The sequence below is a fragment of the Pan paniscus genome, chromosome 3 (genome assembly GCF_029289425.2).
Source record: "Pan paniscus chromosome 3, NHGRI_mPanPan1-v2.0_pri, whole genome shotgun sequence".
In the NCBI taxonomy this organism is placed as follows: Eukaryota; Metazoa; Chordata; class Mammalia; order Primates; family Hominidae; genus Pan; species Pan paniscus.
The window spans coordinates 183,983,007-184,004,502 of NC_073252.2; the positions used below are offsets into that span (position 1 = coordinate 183,983,007).

Here is a 21,496-nt window from a genome sequence, read left to right on the forward strand (position 1 = left end):
AGTGGAAAATTACAGTCAAAGAGGGTTGTTCTCTGGCGGGCAGGGGTGGGGGTCACAAGGTGCTCAGTGGGGGAACTTCTGAGCCAGGAGAAGGAATTTCACAAGGTAATGTCATCAGTTAAAGCAGGAACCGGCCATTTTCACTTCTTTTGTCATTCTTCAGTTACTTCAGGTCATCTAGATGTATACGTGCAGGCCTGGGCCCAGAGGCCTGACATTCCTGTCTTCTTATATTAATAAGAAAAAGAAAACGAAATAGTGGTAAAGTGTTGGGGTGCCAAAAGTTTTTGGGGGTGGTATGGAGAGATAATGGGCGATGTTTCTCAGGGCTGCTTCGAGCGGGATTAGGGGCTGTGTGGGAACCTACAGTGGGAGAGATTAAGATGAAGGAAGATTTTATGGTAAGGGGTGATATTGTGGGGTTGTTAGAAGCAGCATTTGTCATATAGAATGATTGGTGATGGCCTGGATACGGTTTTGTATGAATTGAGAAACTAAATGGAAGACACAAGGTCTGAATAAGAGAAGGAGAAAAACAGGTGCTAAAGGACTAAGAATTGGGAGGACCCAGGACATCCAATTAGAGAGTGCCCAAGGGGGTTCAGCATAATTACTTGCTTGGTTGGTGAGTTTTTGGGCTCTATCCTTGACAGAGTCCTCCTTTTTAAGTTGGAGGCTGAGCTTGGTGAGGTGTGTTTTAAAAGACCATTAGTCCATTCTACCTTTCCTGAAGATTGAGGATGGTAAGGGGTATGAAGCTTTCACTGAATACCAAGAGCCTGAGGAACTGCTTGGGTGATTTGACTAATAAAGGTCAGTCCGTTATCGGATTGTATAGAGGTGGGAAGGCCAAACTGAGGAATTATGTCTGACAGAAGGGAAGAAATGACCACGGTGGCCTTCTCAGACCCTGAGGGAAAGGCCTCTACCCATCCAGTGAAAGTGTCTACCCAGACCAAGAGGTATTTTAGTTTCCTGACTCAGGGCATGTGAGTAAAGTCAATCTGCCAGTCCTGGGCAGGGGCAAATCCTCGAGCTTGATGTGTAGGGAAGGGAGGGGGCCTGAACAATCCCTGAGGAGGAGTGGAATAGCAGATGGAACACTGAGAAGTTATTTTCTGAGGATAGATTTTTACGATGGAAAGGAAAAGAGAGGTTTTAAGAGGTGGGTTAGCGGCTTGTAACTTACATGGAAGAGTTTATGAAATGATGACAGAATAGAATGGGCCTGTGAGTCTGGAAGGAGATATTTTCCTTGGTCCAAGAACTATTTGCCTTGTGTGGGAAGAGATTGATAGGTGGAAGTTTCAATGGGGGAGTAGATGGGAGTGACAGATGAGGAGGAAAAAAACTGGCTGTGAGGGATAGAAGTTGGAATGCTAGCTGCTTTTTTTAGCTACCTTATCAGCATAGGCATTGTCCTGAGCAATGGGATCTGATGCCTTTTGGTGGCCCTTGCAGTGAATGACTTCAGCTTCCTTTGGAAGTAAAGTGGCCTTGAGAGGAGTTTTTATTAAAGAGGCATTAAGATGGAGAACCCTTGTGTAGTGAGGAAACCTCCTTCAGCCCATATAACCACATGGTGGTGCAGAATATGGAAGGCATATTTAGAGTCTATAAATATTGACACGTAGTCCCTTTGCAAGAGTGAGGGCCTGAGTTAAGGCAATGAGTTCAGCTTGCTGAGAGGTAGTGGAGGGGGGCAGAGCAGTAGCCTCAGTGATAGATGTGGAAGATACTACAGCATAGCCTGCCTTTGCTGGTGAGTGGTGATTAGGCCTGGTGGAACTGCCATCAATAAACCAAGTGTGATCAGGGTAAGGAACAGGAAAGAAGGAAATATGGGGAAATGGAGTGGATGTCAGGTGGATCAGAGAGATACAGTCATGGGGGTGGGGGCCAGCCTAAAACAGTAAGGTCAAGTTGTTTGGACAGAAAGGCTACAGGGCGCGGTCCTGGCTCTTGTGTAAGAATTTTGACTGCGCAGCCCTGCACTTTGGCTGTGTGTAATGAAAAGGGTTGGGATGAGTTAGGGAGAGCTAGTGTGGGAGCAGCTTCTAGGGCTGTTTTTAAGGAATGGCAAGAGGAGTGGCTAAAGGATTTAGGATCTTTGGGGTCAGCTAGCTTTGCTTTTGTGAGTTTATATAATGGTTTAGTCAGGATGGTAAAACTAGGTATCCAAAGGCGGAAGTACTTAACCATACCTAGGAAGGAAAGGAGTTGTTTTGTAGAAGGGGTTGGGGTTTGGGAGATGAGCCAGACACGATCAGCAGGGAGAGCACGTGTGTTTTCATGAAGAATTATGCCGAGATAGGTAATGGATGAGGAAGAAATTTAGGCTTGACTGAAGTAATGGGGTCTGTCTGTGAAGCTTTGTGGCAGTACAGCCCAGGTAAGTTGCTGAGGCTGATGGGTGTCAGGGTCAGTCCAAGTGAAAGTGAAGAGAGGCTGGGATGAAGGGTGCAAAGGAATAGTAAAGAAAGCATGTTTGAGATCCAGAACAGAATAATGGGTTGTGGAGGGAGGTATTGAGGATAGGAGAGTATATGGCTTTGGTACCATGGGGTGGATAGGCAAGACAATTTGATTAATGAGGCACAGATCCTGAACTAACCTGTAAGGCTTGTCCGGTTTTTGGACAGGTAAAATGGGGGAATGGTAAGGGGAGTTTATAGGCTTCAAAAGGCCACCCTGTAACAGGTGAGTGATAACAAGCTTTAATCCTTTTAAAGCATGCTGTGGGATGGGATATTGGCATTGAGCGGGGTAAGGGTGATTAGGTTTTAATGGGATGGTAAGGGGTGCATGATCAGTTGCCAAGGAGGGAGCAGAGGTGTCCTATACTTGTGGATTAAGGTGGGGACACACAAGGGGAGGATGTGAAGGAGGCTTTGAACTGGGGAAAGGGTGGCAGTGAGGTGTGGCTGTGGCCTAAGAACAGTCAGGGAAGCGGATAATTGAGTTAAAATGCCTCGACCTAGTAAGGGAGCTGGGCAGGTGGTGATAACTTAAAAGGAGTGCATAAAAGAATGTTGTCCAAGTTGGCACCAGAGTTGGGGAGTTTTAAGAGGTTTAGAAGCCTGGTGGTCAATACCTACAACAGTTATGGAGGCAAGGGAAACAGGCCCTTGAAAAGAACGTAATGTGGAGTGGGTAGCCTCTGTATTAATTAAGAAGGGGATGGATTTACCCTCCACTGTAAGAGTTACCTAAAGCATCTGTGATGGTCCAGGAGGCTTCTAAGGTGATCGGGCAGCGTCAGTCCTCAGCCGCTAAGCCAAGAAGATCTGGGAAGGAGTCAGTCAGAGAGCCTTGGGCCAGAGTTCCAGGGGCTCTGGGAGTGGCTGCCAGGCCAGTTAGACAGTCTGATTTCCAGTGGGGTCCCACACAGATGAGACACAGCTTAGGAGGAATCCCAGGCTGCGGGCATTCCTTGGTCCATTGGCCAGATTTCTGGCACTTGAAACAAGATCCTGATGGAGGAAGTCCTGTAGGAATGCTTGGCCACTGCAGTTTAGGCATTTTGAAGTTTTTGTGTGTGCTGGAGATGTGGCTGGGTTTTGTCTCACAGCAGAGGCAAGGAATCGCAACTCAGAAATACATTGCTACTTGGCTGCCGCTATTATTGTACACCTTGAAGGCGAGGTTAATTAAGTCCTCTTGTGGGGTTTGAGGGCTGGAATCTAATTTTTGGAGTTTTGTTTTTGTTTTTTTTTTTTAATGTCAGGAGCTGACTGGGTGATAAAATGCATATTGAGAATAAGACAGCCTTCTGACCCTTCTGGGTCTAGGGCTGTAAAGCGTCTCAGGGTTGCTGCCAAACGGGCCATGAACTGGGCTGGGTTTTTCATATTTGATGAAAAAGAGCCTAAATGCTAACTGACTTGGGAGAGGTCGGATAAATAAAAAAGGAACATTAATCTTGACTATGCCTTTAGCTCCAACCACCTCTTTAAGAGGAAATTGTTGGGCAGGTGGGGGAGGGCTAGTCGTGGAATGAAACTGTAAGCTGGACCGGGTGTGAGGAGGGGAGGTGATAGAAGGATTATAGGGTGGAGGAGCAGAGGCTGAGGAAGAATTGGGATCTGGCTTGGCCTGGCAAGGAGCAGCCTGGGGAGGAGGGGAGAGGTCAGATGGGTCCATAGAAAAGGAGGATTGGAAAGACTCAGCAACGCTTGGGGTTGGGATTGAGAGGACAGATGGGTTGGGATTGAGGGGACAGATGGGAGGGAAAGAAGGAAGATTTGGGACGAGTTGCATTGGGAACAGAGACTAGGGAGGGACCAATGTGTAAAAGAATGCCTGGACGTCAGGCACCTCAGACCGTTTGCCCATTTTATGACAAGAATTATCTAGATCTTGTAGGATGGAAAAATCGAAAGTGCCGGTTTTCTGGCTATTGGGAACCATTGTCGAGTTTGTATTGGGGTTAAGCAGCATTGCAGAAGAAAATAAGGCATTTAGGTTTTAGGCCAGGTGTGAGTTGAAGAGGTTTTAAGTTCTTGAGAACATAGGCTAAGGGAGAAGAAGGAGGAATGGAGGGTGGAAAGTTGCCTATAGTGAAGGAGGCAAGCCCAGAGAAAAGAGGGTAGAGACATGGAGAGAAGTGGTTGGGGGGTGCTTGCCCCCAGGAAAGTGGTTCTTGCCACTAAGGGTGAAGGATCAAGGCAGGCATTTGCGCGGTGATCAGATACCTCTGAAACGTGGGTGAATAATCAAGCAGGTGTCCCTGCAGTGATTAAACAGCAAGGAAAGACTATCTTCCCGAGTCCATGACCAGTGCAAGAGTTTTGGGTTCATGGATAAAACGCGTCTCCTCTGTCTCTACCAGAAAATGAAAGGAATTGAAATTAAGAGAAGGGAGAGATTGAAGGATGGCGCCAAGATTGAAAGGAGAAAGAGGTTGAGGGATAGGGAGAGAGGTTGGATAAGAGAGTAAAAAGAGGCTGCTTACCCAATTTAAAATCGGTGAGATGTTCCTTGGGCTTGTTGGTCTGAGGACCAGAGGTCATGGGTGGATCTTTCTCATGGAGCAAAGAGCAGGGGACAGGGGATTGATTTCCCAAGGGAAATCCCCTGATCTGAGTCACAGCACCAAATATCACGTGTGTCCATGCGAAGAGACCACCAAACAGGCTTTGTGTGAGCAAGAAAGCTTTTTAATCACCTGGGTGCAGGCAGGCTGAGTCCAAAAAGAGAGTCAGTGAAGGGAGATAGGGGTGGGGATGTTTTATAGGGTTTGGGTAGGTAGTGGAAAATTACAGTCAAAGAGGGTTGTTCTCTGGCGGGCAGGGGTGGGGGTCACAAGGTGCTCAGTGGGGGAGCTTCTGAGCCAGAAGAAGGAATTTCACAAGGTAATGTCATCAGTTAAGGCAGGAACCGGCCATTTTCACTTCTTTTGTCATTCTTCAGTTACTTCAGGCCATCTGGATGTATGCATGTAGGCTTGGGCCCAGAGGCCTGACATTTAACATGGATAAATGTAAAGTTCTTAGAATCATACATACACATTGGAAAAGATGGGGCTTAATTGCACTTTATAAGACTTGAAGGATGTTTGAGAATCACTATGAAACTGCTGAAAATACCAAGAAAATTTAATTCTTATGTATATAAATAAGGTGTCTGTTTTACATGAATCCCTTCTATCAAGCTTGGTATTTTAATATGGCATATATTGTTTTTTCATAGTAGATTTAAAATTTTTGATATCTAATTTAGATAACATAAAATTAACCCTTTGAAAGTGTACAACTCCGTGGTTTTTAGTATATCCACCTGACTGCACAACAATCACCACTGTCTAGTTCCAGAACATTTTTATCACCACAAAAGAAAGGCTGTATCCAGGCTGGGCACGGTGGCTCTCGCCTGTAATCCCAGCACTTTGGGAGGCCGAGGCGGGCGGATCACGAGGTCAGGAGATTGAGACCATCCTGGCTAACACGGTGAAACCCTATCTGTACTAAAGATACAAAAAAAATTAGCTGGGCATGGTGGCAGATGCCTGTAGTCCCAGCTACTCAGGAGGCTGAGGCAGGAGAATGGCCTGAACCCAGGAAGCGGAGCTTGCAGTGAGCCAAGATTGCGCCACTGCACTCCAGCCTGGGCGACAGAGCAAGACTCCATCTCACAAAAAAATAATAAAAATAAAATAAAATAAAAAAAAGAAAGGCTGTCTTTCTCCTTTCCCATTGGCCGTCTTTCTCCATTCCCTACTCCTCCAATCCCCTGGCAACCACTAGTCTACTTTCCATGTCTGTGGACTTGACTCTTCGGGACATTTTACATAAATGGAATCATGCAATGCAGCACATTTTGCATCTGGCTTTTTTCACCTGGCATGTTTTCAAGGCTCATTCGTCTTCTAGCATATATCAGTACTTTGTTCCTATTTAGGGCTAAATAAGATTCTATTGTATGAATAAAACATATTTTGTTTATATACTTAGTTTGATGAACATTTGAGTTGTTTCTGGATTTTTTTTTTTTTTTTGCCTCTTATGAATAATGCTGCTATGGACAACAGTTTTTGTGTAGGCATGCATTTTAAATTCTCTTATGTATATACTTAGGATTAAAATTGCTGGATCACAGAGTAACTCCATGTTTAACTTTTTGATGAATTGCCAAACTGTTTTTGAGAGCAGCTACACAATTTTACATTCTTACCAGCAACAATTGAGGGCTTCAGTCTCTCTACAACCTTAACAACACTTGTTATTGTCTTTGTTTTTATTGCCTTTCTAGGCAGCGTGAAGTGGTGTCTCACTGTGGTTTTGATGTGCGTTTCCCTAATGACTAATAATGTTGTGTATCTCTTCATGTGCTCATTTTCAATTTGAATAAATTCTTTGGGAAAATCTCTGTTTAAATCTTTTGGCCATTAAAAATAATTGGGTTATTTTCATTGTTGAGTTGTATGAACTCTTTATATACTCTGGATACTACACTCTTATGACATATATTATTTTCAAAAATTTTCTGTGCATCTGCAGGTCATCTTTTCACTTTACTGATGGTGTTCTTTGAAGCACCAAAGTTTTTAAACTTGGTGAAATCCAGTCTGTCTTTATTCTTGCACGTGCTTTACCTAAAACGCCAAAACCTAATTCATGGTTAGGAAGATTTTTGCTTATGATTTGTTCTTAGAGGTTTATAGTTTTAGCTCTTACATTTAGGCATTTGATGCATTTTAAATTAAATTTTGTATATGGTGTAAAGTAGGAATCCAACTTCATTCTTGCATGTGGGTATTCAGTTATTCCATTGTCTTGAAACCCTTTTCAAAATCAATTGTCTATAAATGTAAGAGTTTATTTTTGGACCATCATTTCTATCCCATTGACCTATATGCCTATCCTAATGCCAGTTACACACAGTCTTGATTACCATAACTTTGCAGTAAGTTTTGAACTCAGACAGTCTGAGTGCTTTTATTTTGTCCTTTTTCAAGATTAATTTGGTTATTCCGGATCTTTTGCATTTCCATATGAATTTTAGGATGGTTGTCAATTTCTGCAATAAAAAAGCAGCAGGATTTTGATAGAGAGTGCATTGAATCTGTAGACCAATGAGTATCAATGGAATTACGTGTTATCAAATTTAGTAAACTACATAAATGATATGTACACAACTAAAACGAAACTAAGATATAAGATCATATTAATGTAATGATAATAGAAGTGGATTGTCTCCTGTTCTAATTTTAATGGGCACAAGGCATTTTTGTTAATCACTTCTTATTAAAGAATTTTTTATAATATTCAGGAAAATACAACAGAAAAACCCTTACATTCCTAAGGCCTCAGAGGCAGAGTAATATAAAGGAAATATAAACACATGCTGAGTAATGCAAGCATTTGGCAATGGTGGTGACTGGAGCTGGGAGCACAGCTATTATTTCTCTGAAATAGGAATTTGCCCCTTAGAGTTAGACCAATTTTGCCTTCCTCTAAATGGCAAACAGTTTGCAGATACTTTAAAGGACATTTTTTCACTTAGGATGTTTAGTACTATGAATAATAAATAGTCACAATTTCCTTAACTATGGTGACAAAATACAAGCAAATTTAGCCTCGTGTCATTTCCTAAGGAACATCTTCTCTCTGTGAGTTCACAGGTTGCCACATGAACATCTTCCAGCATCTTGCGTTCTCAGATGTGGATGTTGCCAGGGTTCTCACTCCAGATGCTTTTGTGTGTCGAACCATCTGCACCTATCACCCCAACTGCCTCTTCTTTACATTCTATACAAATGTATGGAAAATCGAGTCACAAAGGCGAGTATGCATGGGGAGCACTTGCTGCTGTACTGTCATCACTTTTATAGTCTGAGTTCTTAAAAGTTTCGTTCATTTCCCTCAAAACACTTGAACCTGCAGTTTAAGTAGGTACTGTTCTGCCAGGTGCAGATTAGTTAAGAGATTAGCAGACTTCTCTGCCTATCGTCTCTTACTTTAAAACAAATGTTACCATTGAATCAAGGAAGCAATAGCCATGAGAAAAAAAGAAGGATCTGACGCCTTTGAATAAAGATTCAAAACATGATCTTCATGTTTTGTATTAGCTTGGAGTAAAATCCACTCGCTGGCAGTATAGCCCTTAAGCTTGTTGCCTCTTCTCTTTGTTTCGGAAACTAGAGCCCTGTTTATTCTGATCAAGGCTCTGGCCCACTGTCTTTATCTCAGATAACTCACCCTCTTCTGCACACAGCATGGAGCTAAGAGAAGGGTGTCTAGTTATGTAATATCATCGGCAGCATGAATTCCCAGAATTTGTTCTTTGATTTTTTTTGTTTGTTTGTTTTTCCAGTTAGAAGGTGGAACTTCATCATTGTCCTCTTTTCAGGTTGTCTGTGCCTATTAGTTTTCTCCAGAGGGAGAGGTGGCTTGATTTACATTTAATCTCTGCAATTTATTAGAGTCCTGTAGTTGGATTTACTTTGAAGAGAGTTTCCCAGAAGAATAAAATTTGCCAAGTTGCTTTTTGGGTGTGAGCTGCTTTTGTATTTGCCTAATGCCTTTAATGCAAATTTCTTTCTTTCTCTCTTGCTTTTTTTTAAAAAAAAAATAGAAATGTTTGTCTTCTTAAAACATCTGAAAGTGGCACACCAAGTTCCTCTACTCCTCAAGAAAACACCATATCTGGATATAGCCTTTTAACCTGCAAAAGAACTTTACCTGGTAATGTGATTTGATAATAATATTACATAAAATGTAACCTATTTCATGACTTTTAACAGCAACAGTGATGAAACAATCCTCAAGGTAACAGAAACTTGTGTAAATGTCGTTCATTGCTTTTCTCATTTGATATCTTTTTGTGTTTATAATTGACACAGAACCCTGCCATTCTAAAATTTACCCGGGAGTTGACTTTGGAGGAGAAGAATTGAATGTGACTTTCGTTAAAGGAGTGGATGTTTGCCAAGAGACTTGCACAAAGATGATTCGCTGTCAGTTTTTCACTTATTCTTTACTCCCAGAAGACTGTAAGGAAGAGAAGTAAAGGAAATTTTATTTTTCAAAGACCGTTGACATGACCATTTCATATTCTCTTTCCCCCTGTGAAGGCTTACTCTTTCTACTGTTCATTTCATCTAGGTGTAAGTGTTTCTTAAGATTATCTATGGATGGTTCTCCAACTAGGATTGTGTATGGGACACAAGGGAGCTCTGGTTACTCTTTGAGATTGTGTAACACTGGGGATGACTCTGGTGAGTAACCTCACTTTTTCGTGGAACTGTCAGGGATGTCTGTCATGTTGATAGTTTGCTTAGTTTTAAGGAATTATGTGTCTTGTTCTCCTTGGTTAGAAGGGACTTTGATTCACTTCTAATTCCAACCATTAGCGTCAACACTCTCTTTTCAGTCTGCACAACAAAAACAAGCACACGCATTGTTGGAGGAACAAACTCTTCTTGGGGAGAGTGGCCCTGGCAGGTGAGCCTGCAGGTGAAGCTGACAGCTCAGAGGCACCTGTGTGGAGGGTCACTCATAGGACACCAGTGGGTCCTCACTGCTGCCCACTGCTTTGATGGGTAAGTGTTGGATGCATCTCATCCAGAGTCTTATCTTGGCTTTTCATTTTGAAGGATCTATGATCAGCTGCTTCACCGCCATGTGACTTTATGAAAAGAGACGTGTTAAAGCAGAGATGGTATTCACAACATTTAACTTGTAGGGTCCAAGCACTGACCAACCTGACCATTAGAACAGAGTGTGGTCTCTGTACAGGACAGATGGCTCTGAGTGGGTATTCTCCACAGAAAGAGAAATGAAGACAGTACCCCACTCCTCCAACCCACCACCCACCACCAATCCCACCACCAATCCCTCCACCAACCACCAATCCCACCACCAATCCCACCACCAACCACCAATCCCACCACCAATCCCACCACCCACCACCAATCCCACCACCAATCCCTCCACCAATCCCACCACCAATCCCACCACCAATCCCACCACCCACCACCAATCCCACCACCAATCCCTCCACCAACCACCAATCCCACCACCAATCCCACCACCTGCCACCAATCGCACCACCAATCCCACCACCCACCACCAATCCCACCACCAACCACCAATCCCACCACCAATCCCACCACCCACCACCAATCCCACCACCAATCCCTCCACCAACCACCAATCCCACCACCAATCCCACCACCCGCCACCAATCCCACCACCAATCCCACCACCCACCACCAATCCCACCACCAATCCCACCACCAACCACCAATCCCACCACCAATCCCTCCACCCACCACCAATCCCACCACCAATCCCACCACCCACCACCAATCCCACCACCAATCCCACCACCAACCACCAATCCCACCACCAATCCCACCACCCACCACCAATCCCACCACCAATCCCTCCACCAACCACCAATCCCACCACCAATCCCACCACCTGCCACCAATCCCACCACCAATCCCACCACCCACCACCAATCCCACCACCAATCCCACCACCCACCACCAATCCCACCACCAATCCCACCACCAATCCCACCACCCACCACCAATCCCACCACCAATCCCTCCACCCGCCACCAATCCCACCACCAATCCCTCCACCAATCCCACCACCAATCCCACCACCAATCCCACCACCCACCACCAATCCCACCACCAATCCCTCCACCAACCACCAATCCCACCACCAATCCCACCACCCACCACCAATCCCACCACCAATCCCACCACCAACCACCAATCCCACCACCAATCCCACCACCAATCCCACCACCAACCACCAATCCCACCACCAATCCCACCACCCACCACCAATCCCACCACCAATCCCTCCACCAACCACCAATCCTACCACCCACCACCAATCCCACCACCAATCCCACCACCCACCACCAATCCCACCACCAATCCCACCACCAATCCCACCACCCACCACCAATCCCTCCACCCACCACCAATCCCACCACCAATCCCACCACCAACCACCAATCCCACCACCAATCCCACCACCCACCACCAATCCCACCACCAATCCCTCCACCAACCACCAATCCCACCACCAATCCCACCACCCACCACCAATCCCACCACCAATCCCACCACCAACCACCAATCCCACCACCAATCCCACCACCCACCACCAATCCCACCACCAATCCCTCCACCAACCACCAATCCCACCACCAATCCCACCACCTGCCACCAATCCCACCACCAATCCCACCACCCACCACCAATCCCACCACCAATCCCACCACCAACCACCAATCCCACCACCAATCCCACCACCCACCACCAATCCCACCACCAATCCCACCACCAACCACTGATCCCACCACCAATCCGTCCACCAATCCCACCACCAATCCCACCACCAACCACCAATCCCACCACCAATCCCACCACCCACCACCAATCCCACCACCAATCCCACCACCAATCCCTCAACCCACCACCAATCCCACCACCAATCCCTCCACCAATCCCACCACCAATCCCACCACCCACCACCAATCCCACCACCAATCCCTCCACCAATCCCACCACCAATCCCACCACCAACCACCAATCCCACCACCAATCCCTCAACCCACCACCAATCCCTCCACCAATCCCACCACCCACCACCAATCCCACCACCAGTCCCACCACCCACCACCAATCCCTCCACCAATCCCTGATGTGTTCTTCAAAGACTTCTTTGTCAGGCCCATAGAAATGTTACTTCTTGCTCTTTGATTCATAAATATACTAAGTCATAATAATTTTTAAAAGTGAGAGTTTCGTACTCTGTATATTTCAATGTATATAATTTGATCTATTTCAATTTATTGGTCAAATAGTAGACATGTTAGGTAAGTCTTAAAATACTGAGGCTTTGGAGTTAGACAGAACATGGCTAAAGTGACAGCTTTGCTGCTTATTAGAGGTGTGGCCCTAGAAGATTTGTAAATCCCTCTGAGCTTTATTTGATCTAAAATATGAATAGTAATAGTCCTGAATTTGTAAGGTTATTGGGAGGATTAAGTGACGTATTTAAAATGCTTAGTACTGTGTGTAGAACATAAACACTTCAAAAAATGTAAACTGTGATTTCTATATTCAATAAGAAATGTAGAAATGGACAAAGCATATAAAAAGCAAAAGAAATACTAGAAGACACTTGATTTTTCTGAAAAATAAACACAAAGTATTTTTGTTTTAGTGAAATTCATGCTTAGATGCTGTATACTAGGATTGAACATACTGCCGCCAAAATATAGCAGTCGGTGGTACACGTGGGTGGAGCAAGACCCCTCCACCTTGTCATCGTGTGAAGGGGCTCTGCCATACATGACCTTGCATGTGACTTTAAGGTGGTTGGCCTGGAAGAAAAGGCCCAAGATGGGAAATAGTAGGTGTCTTTTTTACTAAATGCACTCCAATTTGGGACCAAGAATTTTCATTCTTGAAGGCTCAGTATTGTGAGTTTATAAGAGATAATAGACATAAAAGTGTAATGATTTCATTGATAATAAAAAAAAGGCCCCTTTGCACCTGATATCTCCATCATTTTTTCTAGAATTTTGTGCACACATGCCTTGCACTATTTGGTGATGATAAAGATTCCCAGATCTTTGCACAGAATAAGGCTTTGCTTTAGATCAGAATTTTGGATGTACTTAGTATACATTCATCTTTTAAATAATCTATTTAAATTTTCATACTTTCGAAAATACAGATATATTTTATTTTATTTATATATTTCTTTAATTTATTTTTTGAGATGGAGTCTCTCTCTGTTGCCCAGGCTGGAGTGCAGTGGCACAATCTTGGTTCACTGCAGCCTCTGCCTCCCGGGTTCAAGCGATTCTCCTGCCTCAGCCTCCTGAGTAGCTGGGATTACAGGCGCACGCCACACCTGGCTAATTTTTGTATTTTTAGTAGAGACAGGGTTTCATCATGTTGGTCAGACTGGTCTTGAACTCCTGGCCTCAAGGGATCCACCCACCTCGGCCTCCCGAAGTGCTGGGATTGCAGGTGTGAGCCACTGTGCCCAGCTGTATAGAGATAGTTTAAACAACACTAAAGTCCTCCTGCTCTGACTAATTAGAAGAGCATTAGAAGATCAGCCTGACTTCTTGACAGTTCTGAATTTAGTGGAGCAATGAGGTTCAGCTTTGGTGAATGAGCTTAATTTTTCCATGATAAATTGCTAGTCTCTTCCCACTACAGTGTCTCTCAAAAATGGGACAGCAACATTCTTTTTGTTTCCACTTGCAGTAAGCATGATGCAATTACATAAATGTACACTTTTCAATTTGTTAAATAGAATCTTCAGAGATTCACTACTGCCGCTATTGGTGATGAAAAATTACCAGAAGGAGGAATTAGGTAGGAGAAAATGTGTCCTATGTATTTCCTTCCCAGTTCTTTGAAAGAGAGTGATAGGAAAAAGGAACACTATTGAAGGAAGGCCTGCCCAGTTTCAAACAGGTATTTATTTTTCTCTCCTAGGCTTCCCCTGCAGGATGTTTGGCGCATCTATAGTGGCATTTTAAATCTGTCAGACATTACAAAAGATACACCTTTCTCACAAATAAAAGAGATTATTATTCACCAAAACTATAAAGTCTCAGAAGGGAATCATGATATCGCCTTGATAAAACTCCAGGCTCCTTTGAATTACACTGGTATGTAGCATATGTAAGAAGGTGGAGAGCAGAATTGCGCTGGTGATATTTTCATATCAGTTTGAATAAGAGGGCAGACCTAGAGAGACTGTCGTCGTTTTCTGACTGGTGGAGTTGAGGGAAAGGTGAGGGTTGCTAGGAAGTGAAGACCCTGCGACTTGCCGTGAAATCTCTTCTACTTAAAGAGCAAGACATGTGAATTAATTCTTTCAGGGAGGGATACAACTGCATGCAGGTGATGGAAATAACGGGCGTGGGAAATGTCTGTGCCGTCTGAGAGGCACTGGGCTTGCTTTGACAAGAGTAGCAGAACTGTCATTGCTTTGGGCTTAGGGATATTCGAATGTGTGAGGGCAAGTGGGATCAGATATCTACTTCCAGGTATAATTTGGGTAGGAAAGAGACTCATGCAGAAAGAAGCCCTGGAAGGCCAGAGCATCGTGGTCAGAGGTGTTGCCTTTGGAGGGTCATTGCTGCCAGGAGCCGAATACCTACCGTATCCAATAACATTCATGGTCAGGAATGGTGGCTCACACCTGTAATCCCAACACTTTGGGATGCCCAGGTGGGAGGATTGCTTGAGGCCAGGAGTTTGAGACCAGCCTGGGCAACACAGTGAGACCCCGTCTCTACTTAAAATTAGAAAAAAACAATTAACTGGGTGTGGTGGTGTGCACCTGTAGTCCCAGCTAGTCAGGAGGCTGAGACAAGAGGATCTCTTGAGCCCAGGAGGTCAAGGCTGTAGTGAGCCAAGATCGTGCCACTGCACACAAACAATTATGTGACCTCAGGCAAGTTGCTTTACCTCTTTACACCTCTTAATTTCCTTATCTGTAAAATGAGGATGATAATTTCCTCCTGGGTCTGTTGTAATAATTAATACATTAAAGCACTTCATGTCTGGAACAGTGAAGACACCCTGCTATGACTATTAAGGATAGTATACATGGAATAAGACACAGGAACTTCTAAATGCTTTTGACCGTAGATTTAGGTTCTGAGTTTTAAGAATTTAACTCAGGAAATTGTAACACCAAAAATGTCATGTGAAAAATGGTGGTGACAAATTTTCTTGAATCATTAGCATTAGAGGTTGGGCAGAAAGCAAAAAATTATTCTTGATGCTACTCTATAGAAAGAGAACACAGAAAAAGAAAAAGATGTATTTTTAAAGTCTATATCCATAACTTTATTTGACCAAACTCTAATTTAAAAATTATGTTTCAGAATTCCAAAAACCAATATGCCTACCTTCCAAAGGTGACACAAACACAATTTATACCAACTGTTGGATAACCGGATGGGGCTTCTCGAAGGAGAAAGGTAAGCATGACGCTTTAAATATTGCTTCTAGAGTCAGTCTCACATGTTGAAATACATGGAGTGGGTCGTTTTAATCGGTTTCTGTCTGAAATTATATCTAAACTCTTTATCTTTCCTATTTATTCCCAAATATTTATTCAGTTATTCTTAAAAAGTGTATTTTTGCTTTGGCTTGAAAAAAAATTTGAGGGAGACTTTTAAGCATCTTACTTCATTATAAAGATCAGTTGCTTGACTTTGCATGGAGCAGATTGGGCCCATCTAGGGCTGACAAGCCCGTGCAAGACCACCCGGTCCTCAGTGTTAGCAGCGCAGATTGGGCCCGTCTAGGGCTGACAAGCCCGTGCAAGACCACCCGGTCCTCAGTGTTAGCAGCGTAGATTGGGCCCGTCTAGGGCTGACAAGCCCGTGCAAGACCACCCGGTCCTCAGTGTTAGCAGCGTAGATTGGGCCCGTCTAGGGCTGACAAGCCCGTGCAAGACCACCCGGTCCTCAGTGTTAGCAGCGTAGATTGGGCCCGTCTAGGGCTGACAAGCCCGTGCAAGACCACCCGGTCCTCAGTGTTAGCAGCGTAGATTGGGCCCGTCTAGGGCTGACAAGCCCGTGCAAGACCACCCGGTCCTCAGTGTTAGCAGCGTTCCCGTCTCCCAAAACCATGTTCTCCCTTGGTGCTAATGGCCGGGAGCACAGGCAGGTGTGTCGTCTCACTATGGAGAATAATATTTGTGTCATTCTTTGCAGAAGAAGGTGGCTTGCCAAACTGTCTCCATCTTTCCCGATTCAGTCTTTTGTTCAAGTAATCCACATTTTTAGATTTTTTATTGGTAATCTGAGACAAGAAGAAATTTAAAGTAATCTTCACTAAGCCATGAAAGCTCCCAACACTGTTCTCCATGAGAGATGCTGGCCTGCATTTGTTCAAAAACAAAAGACCCCTCTGTTGCCAAAGCTCAGAGGGCTTTTCAGAAACGATATAGTTGTAAATTATAATTTTGAATATATAAAACAAAAAAATGAAAAGTGAGAACTTCCAGGCTTTGGATTGTTGTAGGTGATAAATATAAAATGGGATTTCTAGGGGGCTGCTACTGAGATGAGGGGATGGCAGAAAACATGGAAGCAAGGTCTCTGGTCAGCCCAGGGTGCTGGGCTTGTCCCAACACCACATAGGCAATAAGAGGACAGTACAGGGTGCCGTCTCTCTCCCTCTTCCTCTCTCTGTCTCTGTCTCTCTCTGTGTGTGTGTGTGTGTGTGTGTGTGTGTGTAACACTATCTTCCCAATTTTTACTGTCTATTTGTATTCAAAGATAAGGTCCTTATGAAAAATACACTGCTCTGATTCACTTTAAAACTTATTTCCATATTTATTATTTATTGTGTTTCCTCCCTCTGAAGTTATATATTGGTTACTCACAGGTGAAATCCAAAATATTCTACAAAAGGTAAATATTCCTTTGGTAACAAATGAAGAATGCCAGAAAAGATATCAAGATTATAAAATAACCCAACGGATGGTCTGTGCTGGCTATAAAGAAGGGGGAAAAGATGCTTGTAAGGTAACTCATGAGATTATGAAAAACACAATAGGCTGCTTGAGAAAATTCATTTCAAAATATATTTTCCAATAGCATAATTTATCATAGTTTTTAAAAAAATTCAGAGACAAATGATCTGATAAATTGATAAGCAACTTTTAACAAATTGAATATACATAATACATATTTATATTATTTATGATATATGTCACAATCTATGCATGTGCTATTTAAGAGGGGCAAATATACATGCAATAATTGTGCTAGAATATAAAAACATTAGACTTCTTTGTCATTGGGATGATGATATCAAGATTTCTTTGTTAGATTTATTTCAGATAGAAAAGGGGATACGAAAAATGCAGGCACATGAGATACTTGGAGAACTTTAAGAAAGAGTGAGTGTGTGTGTGTGTGTGTGTGTGTGTCTGGCAAGCAAGGTCTTGCACACACACAGCACTTTGGGAGGCCAATGCAGGTGGATCACTTGAGCCTAGGAATTTGAGACCAGTCTGGGCAATGTGATGAAACCCATCTCTACAAAAAAATACGAAAGTATCTGTGTGTGTGTGTCGCTGTGTGGTGGACTACAGAACTTTAGAGGCAGTCACTTATTTGAATCCCATTGTCGTAACTTTCTACTATTTTATTTTTCCACTGTGGCTCAGGGAGATTCAGGTGGTCCCTTAGTTTGCAAACACAATGGAATGTGGCGTTTGGTGGGCATCACCAGCTGGGGTGAAGGCTGTGCCCGCAGGGAGCAACCTGGTGTCTACACCAAAGTCGCTGAGTACATGGACTGGATTTTAGAGAAAACGCAGAGCAGTGATGGAAAAGCTCGGATGCAGTCACCAGCATGAGAAGCAGTCCAGAGTCTAGGCGATTTTTACAGCCTGAGTTCAAGTCAAATTCTGAGCCTGGGGGTCCTCACCTGCAGAGCATGGAGAGCGGCGTCTTCTTTGCATCCTAAGGACAAAAGACACAGTGCACTCAGAGCTGCTGAGGACAATGTCTGGCTGAAGCCCGCTTTCAGCACGCCGTAACCAGGGGCTGACAATGCGAGGTCGCAACTGAGATCTCCATGACTGTGTGTTGTGAAATAAAATGGTGAAAGATCACGATTAGCAAGTGTTTTCTTCTGGTTGTGAAACAGAACTGAAAGTAAGTGGTCGAGGTTCCAGCACAGTTCCTGGGATCCCTCTAATTGCACTGCTGCCTCTGGAACTCAGTATAGCTCAAAGATGTAATTTCCTCTCCGTGCTGCACCTGGTCGGCCACTGAAACCCACTATTGCCTGCTTCACGTGTGGCAAAGAGCTAGCGGGCTTGGGTTTTGTTCTGCCGAGAGGAAGGGAGAACACCCACTTTTATAAGAAAGAGATGGGTTACCTGAACCCATGGGCACCTTTGCCTCTTGGCCTCCTAACTTTGCTACCAGGGCATGGCTAGGAGGGTCCAGGCTGCGCGTGCCAAGGAGCTCAAGGGGTGCAGCATTGCACAGCCTTCATGGCAGGCAAGGAATCTGCTTTGCAAGGGGCATTAGCCCTGGAGGCTCAGTGGATATGGGCTATTGCAATAGTAATTCAAGGAGCATTTTTAGGCCTGGCATGGTGGCTCACGCCTGTAATTCCAACAGTTTAGGAGATCAAGGCAGGTGGATCACTTGAGCGTACGAGTTCGAGACCAGCCTGGCCAATGTGACGAAACCCCATCTCCACAAAAATTAGCTGGGCGTGGTGGTGCACACCTGTAATCCCAGCTCCCCCAGAAGCTGAGGCAGGAGGACCGCTTGAGCCCAGGGATGTCGTGGCTGCAGTGAGCTGAGATGGCACCACTGCATCACTGCATTCCAGCCTGGGCAACAGAGTGAGACTGTCTCAAAAAAAAGGAAGCATTGTTAGGTATAAATTATTATTATTATTATTATTATTACTGAGACGGAGTCTTGCTCTGTTGCCCAGGCTGGAGTGCAGTGGTGCAATCTCGGCTCACCGCAACCTCTGCCTCCCGGGTTCGCGCCATTCTCCTGCCTCAGCCTCCGGAGTAGCTGGGACTGCAGGCGCCCACCACCATGCCCCGCTAATTTTTTGTATTTTTAGTAGAGACGGGTTTCACCATGTTAGCCAGAATGGTCTCAATCTCCTGACCTCATGATCCACCCGCCTTGGCCTCCCAAAGTGCTGGGATTACCGGCTTGAGCCACCACACCCGGCCCTGTTAGGTATAAATTATTTCATAAAATTCAGACTTGTAAATTTATGGTAGCCTTTGGAATGGATGATAGAAGTCCTATGCCACACTAATTCCCCACATGCCAAGGCTCACCATAACTGATACCAGCTCGCTTGATTCAGTTCAGTTAAACTGAACAACATTTACACAGAATTGGCGATTTACAAAATCTTATGCAAGTTAAGTAGAAAAACAGAAAAAAGAGGTTTTCTGAAAGAGTTTGGGTTTTTCCTTCAATGCTCAAGACAGAGGTCCCCAACCTTTTTGGCACCAGGGACCAGTTTTGTGGAAGACAGTTTTTCCATGGACCAGCATGGTGGTGGGGGATGATTCTGGAATGATTCAAGTGCATGACATTTATTGTGCACTTTATTTCTATTATTACCACATTGTAATATATAATGAAATAATTATGCAACTCACCATAATGTAGAATCAGTGGGAGCTCTGAGCTTGTTTTCCTGCAACTAGACAGTCCCATCTGAGGGTGATGGGAGACAGTGACAGATCATCAGGCATTAGATTCTCATAAGGAGCCTAGATCCCTCACATGTGCAGTTCACAACAGGGTTTGAGCTCCTGTGAGAATCTCATGCTGCTGCGGATCTCGCAGGAGGCGGAGCTCAGGCGGTTATGCTTGCTGGCCTGCCACTCACCTCCTGCTGTGCGGCCTGGCTGCTAACAGGCCATGGACCGGGTACTGTTCCGTGCCCCGGGGGTTGGGAACCCCTGCTCAAAGACACACTGGGTGGTAGGAGGAGCTAAAGGTGGAGAGGCTGAAGGAAAACATGAGGTCTGGGATATCCACAAACCAGATAGCAGGAAACTGAAGAGTTAAACATTTACTTCAGAATTGAATGAATGGCTTTTGTAAAATCTGGCTAGATTCCATGAAACGATTTTAAAAATGCACTATTTAAACTTTTGCCTTTGCATGCGATGAAGACATTAGTCTTTGTTCGTGTGGATGTTTTTTATGTTTAAAAGGGACAAAAATGGTTTGCAATGAAACTCTTTTATCTCAGTCTTTGAGTATTGATCATGGGGTGTTGGAACAGGACTTTGGAATGCTTGCAGGGTAAACCTTTGGCCTCTGTTAGTCAGGGAATGACCTAGTTTGGCAAAACAGAGGAGAGTTTTGAAATATGGAACTTTCCCGAGGCATACATTGTCATTTTAAAGTGGTCAATCAAAGCCCAGTAGGACTGGGCTGGTGTCTTGGTGACTCACTGTGTGCTCATATACAGGGGTAACTGAGGAGCCCTTCACACAGGTCTAGCCTCGTGGGACTAAAAAGTGTGACATGGGCTAGGAAAATGCGAGGCTGGGATGCCTTCACTCCCACGAGGAAGCGTGACGGGAGGAGGACTGGGTCACTGGCAGTTCTACTTCACAAAGGCTGCTGGCAGTGCCAATCCTGCAAGCTGGCCTTGCCCTCCTGCGGCGGCAGTGTACACGTGGCATGCAAGCACATGCACAAGCCACCTGGCTCCAAGGTCAGCCAAGGGCTCCAACATCTGTCTCAGTCCCTGCCAAGGCATGGGAACCCCCCACGTAAACTCAGAACTTTTCCTTTCAATTATTGCTTATGTCTGTCACTTTACTTGACTGTGAGCAGCTTCTAGGGAGGCTCTGTCATTCATAGTGCATATCATGGGCATCCAGTAAATGGCTAATGATGATGATACACCTTTATTACAAAAATAAAGGCAATGGAGACTGAAGAGGTGAAATGATTAGCTCAAGGTCACTGGCAAGGACAGAGCTGGAACAAAGCTCAGCATTCCTATGCCAGGCAATGTCCTCTCACCGATATCCCGTTGCCTCTCACTAGGAGAAGGATGAAAGATGACAGAGCATTTATAACCACCATTCGTTACTTTCATTATCACCTGACACTGGTGTTTCTCCGCCAGGAGCGATTTTGTCCTCCCTTCACCTCAGGAAACATTCGGCAACGTCTAGAGACATTTTTGGTTGTCCTAATGGGAGAGGGTGTGCAACTGGCTGTAGTGGGTAGAGGCCAGGGATGCTGCTAGCATCCTGCGATGTGTGGGACAGCCCCTCGCGAGAGAGAGTTATCCTGCCCCAATATCAATGCCACGGCTGAGAAAGCCTGATCTCATGTCAGCATCAAAACCTTGCAATGAAAAGAGGACATTTCGGCCGGGCGCGGTGGCTCACGCCTGTAATCCCAGCACTTTGGGAAGCCGAGGTGGGCGGATCGCGAGGTCAGGAGATAG

The 21,496-nt window shown here is 44.7% G+C and overlaps 1 protein-coding gene across 4 annotated transcripts in view; it reads left to right on the top strand.

Annotated features, from left to right (window-relative positions):
- Positions 1 to 18,309, top strand: part of KLKB1 (kallikrein B1) — a 43,631-nt gene extending 25,322 nt beyond the window's left edge. For 3 of the 4 annotated variants that reach the window (XM_063604040.1, XM_055112090.2, XM_057302236.2), the window contains 9 exons: positions 8,123 to 8,282; positions 9,076 to 9,185; positions 9,344 to 9,506; positions 9,606 to 9,718; positions 9,874 to 10,042; positions 13,988 to 14,163; positions 15,391 to 15,486; positions 16,904 to 17,043; positions 17,691 to 18,309. In XM_063604040.1, the coding sequence (XP_063460110.1) occupies positions 8,123 to 8,282; positions 9,076 to 9,185; positions 9,344 to 9,506; positions 9,606 to 9,718; positions 9,874 to 10,042; positions 13,988 to 14,163; positions 15,391 to 15,486; positions 16,904 to 17,043; positions 17,691 to 17,882 (1,319 nt within the window). In that variant the 3' untranslated portion in view covers positions 17,883 to 18,309. Of the gene's footprint in view, positions 1 to 8,122; positions 8,317 to 9,075; positions 9,186 to 9,343; positions 9,507 to 9,605; positions 9,719 to 9,873; positions 10,043 to 13,987; positions 14,164 to 15,390; positions 15,487 to 16,903; positions 17,044 to 17,690 lie in introns of those variants that run through there. The other variant, XM_024928639.4, reaches the window with a different exon arrangement.
- Positions 18,310 to 21,496: the final 3,187 nt, after the last annotated feature.